This window comes from Myodes glareolus, chromosome 26 (genome assembly GCF_982192425.1).
Source record: "Myodes glareolus chromosome 26, mMyoGla1.1, whole genome shotgun sequence".
NCBI lineage: Eukaryota > Metazoa > Chordata > Mammalia > Rodentia > Cricetidae > Myodes > Myodes glareolus.
In genome coordinates, this window is record NC_142051.1 from 34,647,752 (window position 1) to 34,668,697 (window position 20,946).

At 47.3% G+C, this 20,946-nt stretch overlaps 1 protein-coding gene across 2 annotated transcripts in view; it reads left to right on the forward strand.

Annotated features, from left to right (window-relative positions):
- Positions 1 to 20,584, forward strand: part of Cradd (CARD and death domain containing adaptor protein) — a 157,493-nt gene extending 136,909 nt beyond the window's left edge. For both annotated transcript variants that reach the window (XM_085683228.2, XM_048418347.3), the window contains exon 3: positions 19,885 to 20,584. In XM_085683228.2, the coding sequence (XP_085539354.1) occupies positions 19,885 to 20,186 (302 nt within the window). In that variant the 3' untranslated portion in view covers positions 20,187 to 20,584. The remainder of the gene's footprint in view (positions 1 to 19,884) is intronic.
- Positions 20,585 to 20,946: the final 362 nt, after the last annotated feature.

A 20,946-nucleotide genomic window follows, 5' to 3' on the forward strand; every position in this document is an offset into this window, starting at 1 on the left:
ACGCACACTGGGTTAGTGGTATTTATCGCTGTGTCTAGGAAGGCTACACCAGATAACCAAAGAAGATCCAGTGCTGGACCATAACATACAGCCTAGCTTCTTTAGTACTTAGTGTCCCCAGAAAGTACCTTGAAAAGTCACGAGCCAAGAAAATGACAGAGTTGAATGGATTGTTTTGTAGCCCAGACCCATGTAGCTTCTGCTCCTTTCTAGTCACATGACTTTAGCATTCCCCCAGGTATCTCCCACCTAGCTATGCAAACACATCCCAATCTCACTTCTACTGGCCCCTCATGCATGCAGCTTTCTCTGTGTTATTATTATTATGTGTGTGTGTGGGGGGGGAATCCCACCTTGAACTTGCAGAAGTCAGGACAGCTTTGAGGGGAGGGGTTCTCCTTCCATCATGGGAGGGATTGAACTCGGATCATCCAGATTGCTCAGGTAGTATTTCTACCTGCCGAGCCAGCTCCCTGGCCCAGCCTTCTCCATCTCGATTCTAGCGGTGGCAGTGACCCAGTCACTCACACTAGAAACCTGGCAGCACACTGTCTTGAACAACTCTCTTGTCTTGTGCCATATTTAACCCACCAGAGGACATCATTCCCTTTCTGTATTGTCACAGTCTGTCTGCTTTCTCCACAGCCCCTGCCTCTTTCTTGGGCCAAAAGTCATGATCAATTTCCCCCACAGTGGCTTTCTAACCGTCCTTCTGGTTCTACCCCTGCCTGTTTCAAGGCTGAAAACTTCCAAGGAACCATAGACTAGGAAAACTACTTCCCCCGCCTCTGAGCCTTTGCAACCCTTGTTCATAGGGCAGCACCTGCCGTCCCTGCCAGGCATGCTTGTGCTTTGCTCAGCCGTACGCACTAGCCATTTTTCCAGCACGTTCTTCCAGGTACAACCAGAGTCGTCTTGCTGGCTAGAACCAGGCCACGCCAATCGCAACCTCATCCGCGGTCTTTCAAGGTTTCCTGTGCCCTTGAGCTCCAAAGCAAATCCCCGCTTCACCCTGTCCGCAGCCCTGCGCTGTGTCGTTTCTGGCTTCATTATCAAATAGACATTAATCAGGGCAGCGATTTTGCTGGAAAAACATGCCCTGGGACAGATCGCAGAATGTAAGCTCTTAAAGAAAGCTTAGAGACATGGCCTAGTGCCGAGGCCACAGACTGAACCCTTAGGATTGCAGCCAGCCTACACATACGTTTTGCTTGGCTTACACAGCATTCTTAAATGGCTTTTTGTTGTTGTTGTTGTTTGTTGACACTATGTAAAACTAGGAGATTTTAGCCAAAGAGGGGGGCGCATGCCTGTTATCCTGACACTTGGGAGGTGGAGGCAGGAAGATAAAGTATTCATGACCAGCTTTAGTACATAGGAAGTTCAAGGCCAGCCTGGGTTACGTGAAACCATATCTCAAAAAAAAAAAATCCAGAGAGATTTTACCTAAAATCTGTGACTTTCTTCTAAAAGATGTGATGTAGAGACATTGTCTGCCTTGTCCAGAGCCACAGGTAACTCCCGAACAGCAGCTGACCCCTAACTGGGGCATATCCTTGTGGGTCTCCTCAGCCCCTGTGGATCATGTTTATGCTGATTTATAATCTCGATCACACCTTTGGAGATATTTACACTTGCGGTCTCTGTAGCTGGTTCAACCTTTGCATTTTACAGATGTAGAAGGTGAGACCAGAAGGTGTCACGCCGGTTTCTAGGTCACAGACCAGCTCATCACCCATCACATGGCTTCCCGACTCCTAGGCCTCTGATCTCTGAATTGGACACGCTGTACAACTTGGTTTGCTAGCGGTAGCTGTGCCCGCTAGCTGATGTGCCCTTTGGTTGATCTTGTTTGTCTCTGAAGCGAATGGAAGGCCAAGACGGCGTTCTAGAATGCCCCTACAGAGGGGCAGGACATTTATGAAGAGGGAAGGAGTAATGGGGCAAGTTCTCAGAGAAACTGTGTGTGTGGGGGTGGGTGGGTACGTGACATGCACTCACCTTCTAGGGTCTGTTTCTAGAGGGCTTTTCTGTTTTCTTGATCGTTGGAATCCTGAAATACCTAGTGATGTTTCACGGCATTTCCGGCATTATGGTGGTGTAAGTTTGGAGTCAACCCTTGTGCAGGGGAGGTGCAGGTAGGCAGGTTCCTAGGGCTTGCCGGCTACCCAGCCCAAAGCGCCCTTTATTTGTAGTTAAGTGAATCCAAGAACTTCTAAGACACAGACTCTCTAATGAGTAAGTAAATGTGAGTAGAATAGTGTATCATGAAGAGAATCGTGGAACCAAGGGGATCGGTAGCCGAGCCTGGGCACCTGAGTTTCAACTCCTAAGACCCAGGTTTAACAGCTGGCTGTAGTGATGTATGTTGGTGTCAGTCCTCCCACAGGGGAGGTGTAGAGAGGCAGATTCCTGGTCCTCACTGGCTACCTAGTCCAAACTAATTGGTAAAGTCCAGCTAGCGAGAGACCATGTCTCAAAAACAAGGTGGACAGCACCTGAGGAACAGCACATGGCGTTGTCTTGTGCCTTACACACACATGTGTGCGCACACACACACACATGCACACAAACATGCACGCTCACAGGTACACATATAGGCATGCATGCATACACATATATATGGGCCAGGAAAAGAGAGGGAAGAGGGAAATATGTTGTCCAGGACCAGGCATAGATGTAGAATCAAGGACTCTTTCAACCTTCTGAGTCATGGCTCAAAAATGGAAATCAGATTTATGATGCTGGGATGTCATCTCCTACTAACAGCGGACTAATGAGACTGGTGATTTATGCTCCAAAAGGGACTCAGGGATGAATAGGTTCTCATTGTTGCCATTTATTTCGAGAATCCCAGGGATTTTTATCTGTTTTTTTTTTCCCTTTAGAAAGTATACCCGAAGAGCGAGTTATAATAACTCGCACCACCCGCTTCCACTCGTTTCCCTCAGACAGACAATAATAACTGTTTAATTGCTTCTGCTAATGTATTTAATTGGTTGGATCAACGGAGATAGGAAGCACGTTTTTTTCTTCTTCTTCTTCTTTTTTTTTTTTTTTTAAATTCTCTGCCACTGAATTCTTTCAGCCAGAGAATGTTGGCTCCTATTCATCCCTCTTTAGTTCAGGCTTTGTTTATTTGGAGTATGAATCCATTGCCGTTCTGGGCTCTGCCTGTCTTTTTTAGAAGGGAGGCCCTTTCCTTGCTAGGCTGTGGCTCATGCTGAAGTGGCCATAATGACTGAGCTAAGAGTGCAGGAGGAGGGTACAAGGAGCTCCTGGAGGTGGGGCAAGCAGTAGGGAGTAGTCAGCCGGAGCACAGAGAAGAAGGGCTTTCCGAATAGCCTGGCTCTAAGAGCCCACGCTGGAAAAAGCCAGCAGCAGCATCTGGGCAGTTAACAAGCAGCAGAGTGTCCATCGTCAAAGTGGTTTGAGAGCAGCCCTGCCACCGCAGTGGAACCGCCGAGCTGTGGAGGACACTGTGACCCCAGCTGACACAATAATGGAAGCCGTGGCATTTCCCCACTGAGTGGAAAGTTGTTGTTTCTACCGTGTTCCAAAACACTGGCTCCAGTCAAGTGCGTGCTTGAGTTGTGTTTGCGAAGCTCTGCATTGCTGCTTCCTGGAAACTCTCCTTGGAGTCCTCGGTGGCCGCCTTCACTCACTTCCCTCCCACTCACCCCCATTTCACCTCCAGGCTGCAGTTAGGACACACCCCCTCCTCGTGTTCAGGGCCACAGCGCACTCTCAAAGGCTTCCAGTAATTGCCTGTGCAAAACATGAAACCCAAAAGCAGATGGGACCTATATAGATGAGCTGTTGTTCACCATCCCTCTGATTTCCTAACTGACAGACAGCACTTCCATTTTCTAACCATAAAATCTGCTTCTGTGGTCTTTGGGACATCCACTCAGAATCCCACCAGGAAACGGACTAAAAGAATATGACAAGGGATTTTCTGTTATGTTTCTTCCTCCTCCTCCTCCTTCTTTTCTTCTTCTAGCACCTTCATGTTGGGGGAGGAAATTGAAAATATTACTTTGGCCCAGCCTTTAACCTCAGCATTCAGGAGGAAGAGGCAGGTGTATCTCTGAGTTTGAGGCCAGCCTGGTCTACACAGTGAGTTCCAGGACAGCAAAGGAGGTTATACAGAGAAACCCTGTATATAATCTCAAAAGAAAAAAAGGAAGGAAGGAAAGAAAAAAGGGAGGGAGGAAGGAAGGAAGAAAGGAAGGAAGGAGAGAAAATATTACTTTGAAGCCTGTGTTTTTCAGAGTTTGTGTTAATTATCTCTGTGGAACTGATTATGCTCAACTCACAGTGGGTTACGTCTTGGTAAAGTTATCCTAACCTGTAATATCCGAAGTCACAAATGCATTTTAACGTCTGTACCCTACTGAGCACCGCTGCTTAGTAGTGCAGTTGAGGATTGGGTTTCTCTGGGGTAGTGTACCATGGCTGGTAGCTGCAGCCCACTGCCACTGCCCAACACCTCAAGAGAGAAACGTGCCACAAGTACCTGGAAAAGATCCACATTCTAAATCTGAAATATGCTTTCTACTGAGTGGATCTCATTCTGCTGCGTGATAAAGTGAATGCTCAGAAGCCGGGGGCCATGTGGGTGGTCTGTACCCCGAAGGGTGAGTTGGAGGATGTGAGAGCTGTGTCGATGGTACAGCCCCTGCTGAGCAGTCTTGCTCTAAGTTCCCACTCTAGAAATAAAGCATGCATTCACCAAGAGCAAGGTGCAGTCGGCTCCATCCACATCCTCTGCAGTCAGGCAGATGCGACTGACCTGCAGGAGGCAGAAGATGTCACTGAACACAATGAAGCACGCCGGGAAGACATGAGCGAGCATTTTAGGTGTCTCTTTGGACCACTCCTCTTTGGGTCCGTCACTGTTCACATTATCTCTCCATGTAGATGTTTACCAGACGTGTCTTCCCAAGGGGCTTCTCCTAAGTCAGTCCTGCGAAGTGTGTTCCTGTTGTCAGTATTGTTTGTTAGCGTGGATCCACCCCTAACTCCGTGACAGGAACTGTTTCCCTCTAGGATTCTACGGCTGCAGCATGAATTATGGAAGTGTGTAAGAATCACCTTCTCCCTTCGGGCCATGTAGCATTCTTCTCCAGAGTTTTCGGGTTAGCCATCCAGTAGGGGTGTGTGTGTGTGTGTGTGTGTGTGTGTGTGTGTGTCCACCATTTCAGAATCGCACTCAAATAGTCGCAATGATTTTCTGGTCTTTCTTTTTTTTTTTTTCTCTTGGGATTGGTGGGTGACATTCAGCTGTATCTCATCAGCATCTTAGCAGACTGTCTGGAAGAACCCACCCAGGCCTTCAGCCAGCCAGAGCGGGATTTGAGTCGGTCTCAGGCACTCACTAGTTAGTATTTGGGGCATGTCATTCAGTGTCTCCTGATACTAACTGCTCCTCTTTGAGAAGCTGATGGTAACTGTCTTATGCCACTGCCTCTGGGAGCACAAGTATTTCTTTGTCTCCCCTCATCCTCATTTAAAAACGATACGAACAGAAAACACACTTGAATCAGAGCTCTCGGGGACCAGAAGGAACCATACCAGGACTTGTTCCTAAACGTGGAGCACAGCAGCTACTGTATGAGTCTACCCAGTCATGAAGGAAATTACCTCATTTTGCTTCCCTTTCCTTATCTCCCTAGCAGCGAGGAGGGAATTGTGGGTCTGGCTAACCTAGGATAAGGGGCGACCGGGTGTCAAGGACCTGTTCCGCGCAGCTCTTTCTCAGAAAAAGCTGCAGTACAGGACAGACCCTTCAATGCCAGGACACCAGGGACCCCAACCCCAGAGGGGGAGGCACGTCAGTGCCATGTTCCCTCCGCTTTCTTCTTCCGCCTCCTACATGGTTCTGGTTGTTCCGTTCATGAAAGCACGGGCTGTTGGAAATGAGCAAATACGACAGAAGCAACCCCAGAACCTGGCGAGTAGTTACAGAGCTCTGGTTCTGTTTTCTGCCTGCAAGATGTCTGAGGACGGCAACAGTGTCTTCAGCAGAATCGGAAGAACTTACCAACGTGTGGACACCTGCCTCCGTGAGGAATGTTGGCCACATTCTCCGTACCAGGGGCCCATCTGTCACTCACATCGCCAATTCAGACGGTCTTTTTTCTTGAGCCAAGGCTGAGGCAACAGTCAATTTTGTGGAAAGATCTCTTTAATAAGAAAGGAATAAAACTATCAATACTAAATAAAGTAGACCACTGTGAAACTTGGGTTAAGTCCCACGGGGAAGGGTATGTGCGATTAACTACATTATGTAACAAGACCGCCTTTTAATAGCTGGCATGATTCTTTTTGTTGTTCTTAGGGGAAAGTGGCCAAGGCTGAAGCCAGAGCACATGATATTATTTGAAAGCACTGCAGCCTCTGGAAATGTTCCTCTGAGAGATGTCCAGAATCAGGGTTCACTGTGATTTACGGTTCTTCTAAATCTTTAATACTTTTGACATTTTTCAAAGCCGTACCCGCTGCCTCCAAAAGCCTCTGGGTACGTTTCTGCTGCTTTGAAAGATACCTTTCAAGTGGAATGTTTTAGAACTATGCAAAAAAGAAGGTCCTGTAGTGCTTGATTCTGAGAGATCCCCATGGGTGAAAGGGATAGGACTGAAAGGCATGGCCCACAGCCCCACCCCCACCCCTGCTTGTGAGTACCAACAGCGGCTTCACTGGAGAGCATGTTCCCAGAGTGGCGGCTCCTTCTGTCAGCCAGAGAATTGGGCCAGAGGCTCCCCAGACCTCTGAGCTCCCCAGACCTCTGAGCTCCCCCACCCCAAGCTGTCAGGTATGGCTGGCAGGCAAGACGGAGGTTAAGCCGGGGCTAACTCGCATTTCTTCCAGTCGGAAACAGAAGGGCAGTGGAAGTTATGCGAGCACAATCTACAAAGATAACCAGATGGGAATCACACGCATGGGTGACGATGGTGATGGGGCCAGGATGCGACGCCGTGGGAGAGTCTGGGGAGGAGGCTCGAACACAGTGATGCGGGGTTGGGGCCAAGATGGAAGTGACACATTTGGGTGCTCTAGAGGGAGCAAGTCAACTTCTTTGAAGTACAATCGGCATGAAATGAACTGTAAGGTTCAATAAGCTATGCAGGATAGGGTGGTGCGTACCTAGAATCCAGCACAGAAGGAGCCAGAGTCCAGGGCCAACCTCGGCTACCAAACAGGTCTGCAGCCAGCCGAGGCTGTGTGAGACCCTGCCCCTAAAAACAACGGGATTGACAAGTTTTTGACACATGTATACGCCATCTCCACAGTGTATATATGTATACACTGTGTATGATATGTATATATGTATGTATGTATGTATGTATGTATGTATGTATATATATATATGCATGCGTGAGTGCATGTGTGTGTATATATACACTTGAAAACTTTTCTCATGGTCCTTTGTAATTCCCTAGGCCTGGTAAAGCGTGGATTGGCTTTCTGTTGTTATTCATGAGTTTTATTTTCTAGGTTCACATATATGGAGTCCTACAGTCCCCACCCCCCACCTTCTTCCTCTTTTCTGGCTTTCACTCAGCGTAATTATTTTTAGACTCATTCAGGTTGACGCATGTGTAGTATGTCCTCGTTTTGTTAGACGGCCATAGCCCACTGCACAGATATCCCATACGCTGTTTCCTCATTCACACGTTGAGAGCCTTGTAAATCATTCTGCAGCTGTTATCAATGAAGCTGCTGAGAACACCCGTGTGCATGTCCCTGTGTGGATAGAGGTCACCTTTCTCTGTCGCAAATGCCTAAAAGTACAGTTGGAAGAACAAAGGCTTGCTCTATATTTAACTTGCTAAAAACCTGTCAGGCCGTTTTCAGAGTAACCTTCCCATGTGATGATCCCCTGGCAGCGGGTGAGAGAGTTCAGTTGCTCCGTGACCCTGCCAACATTGTATAGAGTTCTCCTCAATTTCAACCTTTTTCCCCATTGGACTGTGACCACAACATGAGACAACGCGATATGTAATCATTAACTAGACACAGAGCTGTGTGACAGATGTGAGGGACCCATTCATCTCATGTAGGTGAGACTGTACCTGACAAAGTCATTCCCTTTCCCACCCCCTACTCCCAGCAGACATGACTCCACCTCTGTGGCTGTGACCATATTGGACCCTCATGAGAGCAGCGTCTTGCAATATCTTCCCTTCTTTGCTGGCAGCCGTGTTCATCTGAGTTGAGTGGTATTCGACCTTCCCTAGTGACTGATTCACAGCGCCATTTTGTATATCTCTTTCTTACCCTGTATCTTCATCACTGAAGTCTCTGGTCTAAACTTTTGTCCACTTTCAAAATGGTGTGTTTTATACCATATACCTAGGATATGTGACTCAAGCTGGATCTGACCTGAAGGCCACTTCCTTTCAGTCGGTCTTTCATGGTTCCAGAAAATATTTTGCAAGCTGCCAAGGAAGGGGAATAATTGAGCAGTCCTCCCCAACTCCAACACCATTGGACCATTCCAATGACCAGCATGGTGAGATACACATAGAGGCGCTCGCTATAGTTGCACTCACGTGTCAGGGCAGCCTGCAGTTGCCTAGTTGGACTTAAGGCCCACTCAGCAGGAGGGGAATCAACATATCCAAATTTTCAGGGCTATTAGGTCATGGCTCTTAGAGGGGGATCTACTACCGCCACTTTGCTAGACCGGCGTGATTCCTTACGGCATTCTAAATCTTATCCTTACACCCACAGGTAAACGTAGGTATCACCCCTCCTCCCAGAAGCCTCTCTCTACAACAAATGGAGACCATCCCAGAAAACCACAAATGGACACAATATAGGGATCAACAGGTCATGGGGGGCTCAGACTCAACCCATACATCTATGGCATAGCTCCTGCATCTGTGCTCAGGGAATGTCAAGGAAGAGGGGGTAGAAAGATTGTAAGAGTCAGAATACCAGGAAATCCACTGTAAAGCAGTCTCTCCCAGGAATAGCTGCACAAACAAGACTAGAACAATGGCAAGATCCATAGATGTGCTTATATGGGAGAGGGAAAATGATCACAGGATCCCAGCCCTAGACAGAGAACCATGAGCAGCTAATGCCTGCTGGGAGAAGAATTAGCCTTTCCCCGGGATGAGCCCTCTTACTGGTTGTCCAATGCAAGGCAGGGAGAAAACGATGTAATTCTGTCTCAATTGAAAAATAATAAAGTTGACAAAACATACAAGTGGGGTTGTTTTCTATTAAGCCCTGGATATTGCTCGTACATGTTGCACGTATGTTGTTTGTAAGATGTGTATATAGAAGGAAATGATTTGCAAATATTTTCTCCCCGTCTATGGCTTGCCTTGTGCTGCCGTTTCGTTTCTCTGGTGCTTGGGATCGACCCTGTGTGCTGGCAAGCGCTCTGTAGCTGAACTGTGTCTCCAGCTTCTGCTGTGTCTTGTCTTTCAAAGCACAGAATTGGAACTTAGACTGGTGTTTGGTTGATCAATTTCTTTTATGGGTAGTGCTTTGACATGGTTTCTGTGGACCAGAATGTAGCTCTTGGTTATTGCCCCAGCATCATGCCTGTCTGCCCACTGCCATCCTGGTCCATAAGCATGAATGAGAGGTGGGGTGGCAGAGGGAAGAAGGAGGGGTAGAAGGGGAGAGGGAGAGAGAGCTTTAACTGGGAATGGAGGAATGGCAGGGGCTTTTGAAATCTCAAAACCCATGCCCAGTGACACACCTCCTCCAACAAGGCCACACCTCCTAATCCTTCCCAAACATTTCCACCAGCTAAGGCCAAGCATTCAAAAGTGTGAGACTATGAGATCCGTCCTCACCCAAACCACCACACTGTCCAAGCTGATTTTATTTTACTAAAATCTTTTGTCTAGATTTACTCTTAGAAGTTGTGATTTTAGGTTTCCATTTGAGTTGTACACATCATAAGAGTGAGTTGGCATTCTCATGTGTGCGCGCGCATGCGTGTGTATGCGTGTGTGTGTATGTGTGTGACTGCACAGCCAGTTATCTCAGCATCATTTGTTGAGACTACCATCCCTTTGCCACAGCATCTGGGCTTCTTTGTGGATCTGTTTCTGGGCTTCAGTTCATTCCATTTCTTGTCTACCTTTTCATAACGTCTACTAATAATATCTATAGCTTTATAACATGATATCGATAGCTTCAGCATAAAGACTTGAAAGTAGGTAACTTGTCCAACTTTGTTCTTTTACAAAATTACTTTTGACTATTTGATTCTTCACATTTCCTTGTATATTTTAAAATCAGCTTGTTCAGCTTCTGTCTTTAAGACAAGAGGAAGTTTTGATTGGGAGCGGTTAGGTTTTCAGGAAGGTGTGTCCATGGTAAGGAAACACATTTTTATATCAGAGGCTACTCTAACCGTGCTACGTAAGCATTGTACCACTGAGCCCAGAACCCAGTGGGATTACATGAGGTTCTCTCCACTTGGCTAAGCCAGGCAAACGCTGGCACTGATGCCTTATGGGATTTCCCCAATGGCTTCCTAAAGGCAATTCCTGTACACACACACACACACACACACACACACACACACACACATTCAGGCCAACTGGCTGGGGGGCCCTGGGTGTGAGGCAGTCCTAGAAGCTGAGCTTTCACATGCAGGGGGAAGGGAGGCGACCAGCGTGCAGATGACATCAGGGAGCGGACAAGCAAAGCCACAAATACTGGATTTTATGAGTTTCCTATCAGATTCTCTGTAACTGTACTGCATAGGCCAAACAGAACTCATATGTGGCTGGATTTAGTCCATTGACTCCTGGCAGCCTCTGATGGATGGGCTCTTTTATATGCTTGCAGGGCCAGCTCTTACAGTTCCTTAAAGGGTTTCTTCCTTTTTTTTTTTTGTTTGTTTAATAAATTTATTTATTTATTTATTTATTTTACATCCTGGCCACAGTTTCCCATTCCTCTCCTCCTGGTCTCTCTCCAACACCCCCGACTGTTCCCACGCCCCAATCCATTCTCCTCCACTTCTGGTTAGGAACGGGCAGGTCTCCCATTAAGTATTGACAAAACATGGCATCTCAAGTTGCAGAAGGACTAAACACCCATTTCAACAATTACTTATTGAGAACTCACCATATGCCAGAAAGCATTTGGGTAGAAAGCCATTCCTCTCCTGGACCCCTAGGACTCCTGCTCCAGTAGGGGTGCAGGGGGTCTCAGGTTTGGCAAAGCGTCTTGGTGGCACCTCCCCCTCTCTCCCAAATCTGCTAATGATGGCGGTAGCTAATGATGGATGAGCTTCGGACCCTACTCTCTCCCCCAGCCCCCTGAATATACACTAGAGCAGGGCTAGGCAAACTTCTGCCTGCCATCAATTACTAGGATACAAAATTAATTTCTCAGTTACTAAAACACAATTAAAATAAAGCAGGGCAACATATTGCGAAGGTGGTTTCTTTTTCTGTTAAACTCTTCTCACATATATACACATGCCTATAATACATCCTTATCTTTCGAGGTAAATTCTTGGTTAAAAGTATAGGAAAAGGGCGGGTGGTGGTGATGGTACACACCTTAATCCCAGCACTTGGGAGGCAGAGACAGGCAGATCTCTTAGATCGAGCCAGCTTGATCTCCAGAGCAAGTTCTAAGACAGCCAGGGCTACACAGAGAAACCTTGTCTCAAAAACATTAAAACATATATATATGTATGTGTTCTCCTCTCATATATACGAGAGAGAGGGAGGGAGAGAGGCTGGAAGAAATTCCTGTTTTCACGACTATTAAAGGAATTAACAATAGTCACCGTTGCGCATGCATTCTTTCTGAAATCCTGCAGAATGTGCACCAGAATTGTGACCTGGGCTGCTTTCTGCAGCTGTCATAGGCATGGGTGCCTGTTAGGACAGGCAACAGCACATGGCTCCGTGGCTGAACTTACGGCTGGAGTAAGCAAGTGGCTTCAGTTCTCTTATTTCAACTTCGCCGTGATACACGAGTTTGGCTAAACAGTGGTGTTCAAGCCAGGAGGCTTAAGACGGTCCCCAAGCAATTTTCATCACTGGCTCGATCCGCCTGATGGTCTGTCGTCAGTGCCTCACACGTGCCTAGCTGTAATAGTGAGCCTCTGTGAGAATTTGCATGATTAATGTATGGAGTCCTTGCATTTTACATGAAACGAGCTATGTACCCACGAGTGATAAAAATATCACTGACGCCATTTTGCTCACACCATTGAGACACTGCAAAGTCTAGAAAAGTACAGGCTTATCAAGAACCACAGAATTCCACAGCCAAGTGGTTTGCTCCAGTTTGCTTGGCTCTCCCGGGCGACAGCATGGCCTGCACCTTTTCAGGCCAGTCACACGTCACGTGAGACTTGAGGCCTGCAATTCTCGAATTCATTGCAGCTGCCCCAGAAATCAGTCCTTCCCGGATGCCACTTCAAGCAGCAGTAGCAGTCAGGGCAAGTTTCTCCACTTCCTTTTTTAGAGTGATGTGAAAATCCAGTGGTCTCAAGACAGGAAACTAAAAGACCAGCGCTATTTCTCATTCGTTCGGTTTCTCGTGACTTTATCATAAAAATTCTGCATGTGCTTTGGTGGAATCCAAGCCACATCTAAAAGGAAAAGGGAAAAAAAACCTCACAAAGAAGTATCATCATCATCAAGGGAATATCTGTGTAAGCATGGAACTATGGGTGGATGGATGGATGGATGGATAAAGAGAAAGGGGGGTGCTTCCAATAGAAGAACACCCAGGAGCTGTAGTTACAGACTGCGGGAGATGTAGTTACAGACCACAGGAGATGTAGTGACAGACTACAGAAGCTAGTTACAGACTATGGGGGATGTAGTTACAGACTGTGGGAGATGTAGTTATAGACTACAAGAGATGCTATTTTTAAAGTTTAAAAATCACATTTAACTTTCCCAAACTTACCAAGTGCCTTAGCTTGGGTTACTATTGCTGCAGTGAATCACCATGACCAAAAGCAAGTTGGGGAGGGAAGGGTTTATTTGGCTTACACTTCCATATCCCTGCCCTGTTCATCATTGAGGAAGTCGGGAGAGGAATTCAAACAGGGTAGGAACCTGGAGGAAGGAGCTGATGCAGAGGCCATGGAGCAGTACTGCTTGCTGGCTTGCTTGCTCATCATGGCTTACCATTGGTTTCCTTGTAGAATCCAGGTCCCACCACAATGGGTTGGGCCCTCGGCCACCAATCACTAAGTAAAAAATGCTCTATAGGTTTGCCTACAGCCCAACCTTATGGAGGCATTTTCTCAATTGAGACTCCCTCGTTCCAGATGACTTTAGCTTGTGTCGAGTTGACATAAAACTAGCCAGCACACCCAGAACAAGAGGAAATTGAGAAAAGAATTCTGAATTTTAAGTAAACTTTTTTCAAAGTAATAAATGCTGTTTATTTCTCCTTATAAAACCAAGAGGGGGTAAAGAACTTTCTGGGTGGGCTTTGTATTTTTCTAGTTGTTTCTGTGGTAGATCTGGTGTTGCTGTTCACTTCTCTCCCCTTCTGGAGTATTCAACAGACCCCCCCCTTTCTTTTTCTTTTCGCTTCTTTTTTTGTTGTTTGTGGTACTCAGTAGCACTGTAGCTGTACCGTAGAGAGCGGAGTTAAAGGAAGGTTGTAATTGAGGTAGATCATCCTTTGTATTTTCTCACTTATCCTGAATCATCAAGGGAAGGACTGCTGCCTGCCAAGCCTTGCTCTGGGTACCTGGGTGTATCAGTAGGCAATGGGCAGAGCTCCCTGGTGGTGAGGCGTTGACCGTGTTGTCAGGGACAGTAAGCAGGGCTCGGGAAGGGGAGCGGCAGTAACACATAGGTAGGGGATGAGAGGCTGAAGGTCGTAGATGGACAAGGGAATCAGAGTAAGTGGGGATTGAATTTGACAGCTGGGCAGGTAGAATGGCTTGCTGAGACTTGCACTTGACCAAAGATGTGTCCCACAGAGAGGGGACAGCTACTGCAAAGCTGTGCCTGAGAGTTGAGTTCAGGGAAGGATAAACAACACACAGCCAGAGCTGTGTCTGGCAGGTCCCTGCGAGGCTGTGGAAGAAGCGGCTTCACAAGAACCTCTGAAATGTTTTGTGTAGTTTTTGGGGGAAAAAAATCTATTGTACCACATATTCTTTTCACTTTTCTTTTTCTCTTCAGAAGGCATGGTGTCTTGACAAAACAAAAATAATTAACTGAAATTCATTCTCAAAAGCTTGCAGGCCTGCTGCTGCTTTAACAGACATGCAAAGGGACAGAGAGATAAATGGTTAGTGGTTGATTTAATGAGAACCCCAAATCAAAGGTCTGTGAAAAATAATTGAGTCGCTTCTGAGAGATAGTACCACATTACACCTAATGACGCCTTGGGCACCCTCTGGTTTTATCTTTTATAAATGAACAGTCTGGAAAGCGCTAAGTGACTTAGCCACGCTGCCTGGTTACCTGGTGGCAGGTAACTTTCAGGACTGTGCAGACCTGCTAACCCCAGACCAAGAGGGTGTCCACCCCACCTCCTGCCCAGCTCATTCAGTGAGAACTCAGTTGTTGCTGGCTGTCTCGTTGTTGGCCTTCCCAGACTTGACAGTCACATCAAGTTTCCCATCACAGTAAATAGGGTGCGTTTGTGTTTTGCAGCGTGACCTTCATCTTTGGAGTAGACTGTCACAACATCAGTCTGGAAATTGGCTTCAGGAAGATCAAATAGCCAGTTTGATCTGCCTCTCCGGGAATGCAAGGTGTTCTTTGTGACTGTCTGTCAGAATGAAGGTTTCTAATTGGTTTGCTTTTCCTCTCCCAGAAGTCAGTTCCTCAGCCAAAAGATGTTTCCGCAGTCTTTGTTTTCAAGGACTGGAGTTCACACAGATCCTTAGAGGTGGCGGCTTGCTAGCTGAAACATCCCCAACCCAGCCCACCCACGACAGATAACATCCCACGTAGTCCTTGCCAGGAGAGACACAAGATGACTGCTTGGTGGTGTGAGTCTTCCTCGTCTGCCCTTCTCCCTTCCTCCCTTTCTTCTCCTTCCTCTTTCTCCCCCGTCTTCCTTCCTCTCTTCCTGTTCTACCCAAGCCTGTCCTGTTCTCCACACTCATCTACTTCTTTGTGTTATACTGTATTTTATTCGCTGATTTGAGAAGCTTTTTGGCCTTCATTTCTCCTCACTTCTATTCGCATCCCTCTCTTCCCCATAGATAACTACTTTGTTTGATGCATATTCTTCTATTTATTTGTGCGGTTTTGTCAGTGGCATTTGGACATTATTTTTAATTTGTCTCATTCTGGATCCTTTTTCGGTGCTATACCATGTTCACCCATCCTTGCTGGTGCCTCTATACCCTTCCTCTTAATCTTCCCCATCATGAGCTGTTAGGTTGCTTCCAACTCCAACATCCAACCATATTGCCTATGTGATTTATAAATATGTGCATCACCCTGGTGAATACGCTTGAGAATATATATGGGATGGGCATATACACATTTTATAGATAATATTACATGTGCATCTTCTAAATGGGATGGCTGAGTTATAACGTGTGTTGATACTGGCACAAATAATGAAACAGCATACAGACAGCTTTACATATCACCTTGTGACTGGGCTTTAGAACTCGTCTTGATACTCTGAGCTGAAACCAATATTCCAAAGTACATCTATTTCCCTCTGCACTGCCAGCTTGCTATCTAGACAAACCTGGTATTGTCTAGGTTTTTCCACACAAAATGATCTATTGTCGTTGTTTTCACTCTTGTTCCTTTGAATTCTGTGAGTTAGTACCATTTCCTCTGCTTGCCTTTATGGATCCCTGAACTTGAATCACCTTTCTGACTTAAGCTCCTCCCTCTCCTGGTGGCTTCTGGGAGTACCTTGTACATTCTAGGTGCCAATATCAGCCTTTGCGGCCCTTGTATTGGGTGCAGGGTGGACTTGGGTCACACTCATACCAATGTTTTGTATGTTGGCCATCACATCTACTTTGATATGGTGGAGAAATTATAAATGACATTTTAAACCCCAGATTCCAAGAATTAACGTAGATCCGTTTAAATTGTTAACTAAAAAATTCCAAAGGTAAGTACATTTCTAAAGCAGATACAGAATGATAAAATGGAAACAAAACAGATAAGGTCGATTGAAAATACAAAGCCACTGTAAGGAAGAAGAGTCAGGAGGAGTGTGGGAGGCGCACACACAGCCAAACCTCACCAGTGAGACCCAAAGACCAAGGCCAGAGGCCCGGGTCTGTCCACAAGTGCACCCAGGTGTTCCGCATCAGGCCTTCCCCAGCACCTCAGAAGCCCCACCATCCTCATCCTGTGTCTTCCTAATTGCTAAGAACAGGCCCACTACACCACACAAGCTCGTCTGCCCTGGGATGATGAGATTCTCCATGGTGATGAAGGACCCCCAGACTCTTCTGGAGAGAAACCCCTCCCCATACCGCCCTCTTCCTTATTCTCTCAGCCTCTCGCCCCTCCATGAGTGGACACAAAGAGTGTCCCTCCTTCCTCTGCTGTCTCCTCTCCTCTCACTCGTACCTGGGAGCAGCTATCCCGGACTCCAAGCTGCAAGCCTCCTTGTGACATCTGTTGGTGTAGAGCCACCCATCACTTCCTATGAGGTGGCTGCCACTTATGGTCTTGACCCACAGAGATCATGTCTTCCACGTCTACGCCCGCCCCTGCCATTTTTAGCCCCTAACCAGGGGCAAGAGAGAGCCGTATGGACTGAGTGTGATAGTTCATGCCTATAATCCCGGCTCTGGGGAGGCAGAGGCAAGGGACTAAGGAGTTCAAGGTTATTTTTGGCTCCACACTTTTTTTTTGAGGCCTGCCTGGGCTACATGAGGCCCTCTCATGAGAAAATACAAAAAGAAGAAAAACATGAAATACCATTTCCTGATATTTAATCATAACATTACAGGGGTTGCCACATCCTTGGCTTCATTGTGGTAGGTGGGGTCTGCATGTGTATATTGCTCCTTTGGAAACAGGTGAGTTTAGCTTCCCCGAAAATTAGATTTGAAAGCCCAGTGGTGGTGATGCACGCCTTTAATCCCAGCACTTGAGAGGCAGAAGCAGGTGAATCTCTGAGTTCGAGGCCAACCTGGTCTACAGAATAAGATCCAGGACAGCCAGGGCTATGTGGAGAAACCCTGTCTGGGGTGGGGGGAAAGGGGTATTTAAAAGCTACATATAAGATTTAAGGTCTGTATAAAGCAGGCCATTTTACCCAAGTAAACAGAGATGAATTCTCATATAGGGCCTTACAGACTAGACCAGACATTCTTCAGCAGAGTCTGAGTTGGCCCAGAGAGTAGTATAGACACTGATGGTCTCTCCCCAACATGCAGTCGACTGAAGGGAAAAGCAGTCAGAAGCAAAAAATATCTCAGACTCCTTACCCATTAAAAACCAACCCCATCTCTCCCTCCTGTCCCCAACTGCCATTCTCCTTTCTGCCTCTGTGGTTACATGACTGACCACCTTAGGTTCTTCCTGCACTTGAACCACACAGTGCTTGTTGTGTCTGCAGAGAGGCTGTGTTTGCTTAGCACAGTGCCCTCAAGATTAGCCCCAGGTTGTCAGTACTTCATTTCTTTTGAAGGTTGACTATTCTACACAAAATGTTGAATAACCAAGTTGGCATCAGAATTCTCCGAAGCAACATTCCCAACCACCAAGTAGGGGCGAAGTTTGTAAACTTGTAAATATGCAAGGGAAATAAAATTATTTATAAACCATCAAGGCATGTTTATAATTCAAAAGTAGAATGTTAAATAACATGAAATAAATATGATTGCTTCTCTAAAGATGAAGACATTGTTCTAATGAGGCAATAGGCAGTCTTGACCTCAAAGACCTCCAAGGCCATAGTAACTCTGAACATCTCCTGGATGAAGTCACCTTGTGATGAAGCTGACCAGCTGTCACAAATCAAAATGACAGACACGGGAACAGAAGAGTCGCAGCTAAAAGCCAATCACAATACAATAGCCAAGAGTGCGGCTGAGCAGGGAGGCTTTGTCCTGTTGCCTTCCCAAAGGGTGGGGCATGGGATGTCGATCATCAGTTCAGAAACTGCGAGAAAAGTAGGCAGTGACACAAATGACAAAAGAAACAAAACCAAGCAGTGTAGGGGAGCAGGAGAGGAAGGGGCAGGAGGGAATGGGAGGGAGGCACAGTGTGAGTTGTAGCCGTTGCAGTGAGAGGGTTTCAATAAAAACCAAGTGTTTTTAGTCTTTTTCCTCGGTCTTGTTTTGTTAAGAATTTAACTGCAGGTTGCAAGGACATTTAGGTCTGCTTCTGCTTCTTCTTTTTCCTGCTATCTTCAAAGGCAGTTGGTAGAGGAAAGCTCTTCCGCCACCCCATTGACTGTCACTGCGATCTAGCCACCCTCCTGGTGCCGTACGTAAGGAGGGGTCCAGGTGGAACAGTGGTGTCCTGATTTCTTCTTCGTGCTTCTCGTGGGTTTTGACTTTTTTAATGAGCTCATATTTTATAAAAATCTATAAAATCGTGGCTGTTGATTTATCATCGAACAGCAGTAGTATCTTCGTTATTCCATGTCTAATTGTAGAACCAGCAAATACCGGAAGGGCTTTTGTAACTCAGTCTGAGAGTTCTGACAGGTGACTGTCCAGGAGTCAGAGACAAGGGCTGTGGGACCCACTGCTCTCCCAGTGGGATCTCTGGCCTTTCTGTTGAACTGGGAAACGAAGCCGGGACTGGTGGCTGTGAAGTACACTAAGATATGATGACGCTTGTGTGTACACACAAGTACACAAGTGTCATATAGTTGCCATGGCATCCCACATCGGTTGCAGGTTAGAGTCAGACATCCCACACCATGCAGCCAGTGCCGTCATCTTGGATGCTCGGAGCCCCTCTCAGACTCTCCCCTCGGCCGCCGTCCACTCCTCCATGTCTTCCACCTTTGCACAGGCATTGCCCTTGGGAGCACAGGGCCCCCCACTTCGCCCAGCTTTCTCTGGCTCAGGGGTTAGCTTTAGCTTTACTCTGTGAGTCCCACCAGGTTAGACACCCCTGCTATGGTTGTGCTGTGGACATCAGCGTCACTTACTGTCACACTTCTTAGATGGCAGACTCAGACAGGATCATGTAGAGGGAAGTTTCTGTCCTGCCCAGCCTCTTAAAGAGCTGTGAGGTGTTTGCTGCTAACACTGAGTCAGGAAGCCTCTCTTAAAGGAACTGGGCCTCTGGTGGGATAGAGACTTTGGTCTACAGGATTGGAATCCTGTTTAGGAAGTGTAAGATCAGGCTCTCCGAGCCCTCTCTATGACTGGGATGGTGAGACCTCTCAAATGGCCTCTGCTCTCTCCCATCAATTCTTGTCTCTATGGCTTGTTTTTATAGTGGGGGGTGGGGGTGGAGAGGGGACACTTTCTCCTGGTGTAGGGGAGAGAGGAGCTGCTGCTTTGGCCTTGACCCTCCACCCCCAGTTGGAGCCCCTCCTGCAGGGGGAGCAGCACTTGCAACTTGGAGCATCACCCCCTGGCCCTCAGGCTGGTACCCGGGGAAGTGTGGCCTTCAGCCAGAGCTCCTGGTGTGGCTTCTGACAAGAGATGGGACTCAAAAAAACCTTGTGAACAAAATAGCGTGTTCATGGGCATGATCCGTGTTTGTGTGTATACACAAGGAAGCGGAAATAAGTGGCCATCCGTGGATTTCTCTGCTCTGCAGCTTTTCACGGATCTTCTGCAGCAAACTCTTTCAGGGATGCTAAACAACACTTTCAGTCCACTGCACCAAACAGTCCAGGAAGACCAAGAGTAGCTGCCTATCTGCCCCATCCCCTCCGTTCCCGAGTCTTCCCCGTCTGAGGGGTTTGCACGTCTCATTCACCTCCCTGTCCCTTCCTCCTCAGGTGACTGGACGGCGGGAATCCCTTCACACATCCTCAACAGCTCCCCGTCAGACCGACAGATCAACCAGCTGGCCCAGAAGCTAGGACCGGAGTGGGAGCCCGTGGTGCTGTCTCTGGGACTGTCCCAGACCGACATCTACCGCTGCAAGGCCAACCACCCCCACAACGTGCAGTCGCAGGTGGTGGAGGCGTTTGTCCGCTGGCGCCAGCGCTACGGGAAACAGGCCACCTTCCTAAGTTTGCACAAGGGCCTCCAGGCCGTGGAGGCCGACCCCTCGCTGCTCCAGCACATGCTGGAGTGAGCCCTGCCCCTGCCACTTGCTGGGGCGTGGGCCCCCAAGTCACACAGGCTGAATCGGACTTTCACTCAGCAGCTGGCTTCGCTCTAGGTAATTTTTTTTTTTTTTCTTTTCAGCGAGCCTTAGGTGGAAGGAGAACACCTGGAGTCTGCCGGCTCAATAATCCAATGGCCTTAATTGCCTGAAGATTGCATTGTTGTCACCGCAGTTTTGAACTGCGCGGTTGCCTTTTAACAGAGGTCCAGAAGAAAAACAAAACAAAACCAAAAAAGCCCATGTTACCGCATTGCACGCAGGTGTCCTACATACAAAGCATCTGCTCTTACGTTGCCTGGAAACTGGACTGTGGATTTAGCCCTTCATAATGATGATGATAATAAAAACTGAATTGTGTTATAGAACGTGCCTCTTTCATGAGAAAGTATACTCCCCGCCCCCATTTTCTGCTGCATAGATTGAGGGTGTAAAATTGTGGGTGTGGAATGAGTTTGATAGTGACTGGGAAGTCGTGAGGATCAGTAGCTCAGGCAGAATGAATGGATTAAGCCCGAGACACCAAAGCTCCCTGCAGAAGGCAGGAAGAGAACTGAAGCCCTCATCCTAACTGATTGCATAAGAAATCTCTGTCCATTTTTTTTTTTTTAAAGGGAATTGGGTCTGAGACAGAGGGGGCTCGGTGTTTCCCTCAAAGCCTGAACGGCTGAAGGTGTTGCGCTCCTGAGGAAGGTCATGGATTGCCTGGCCTTTCGTTGAGAGCAGTGTT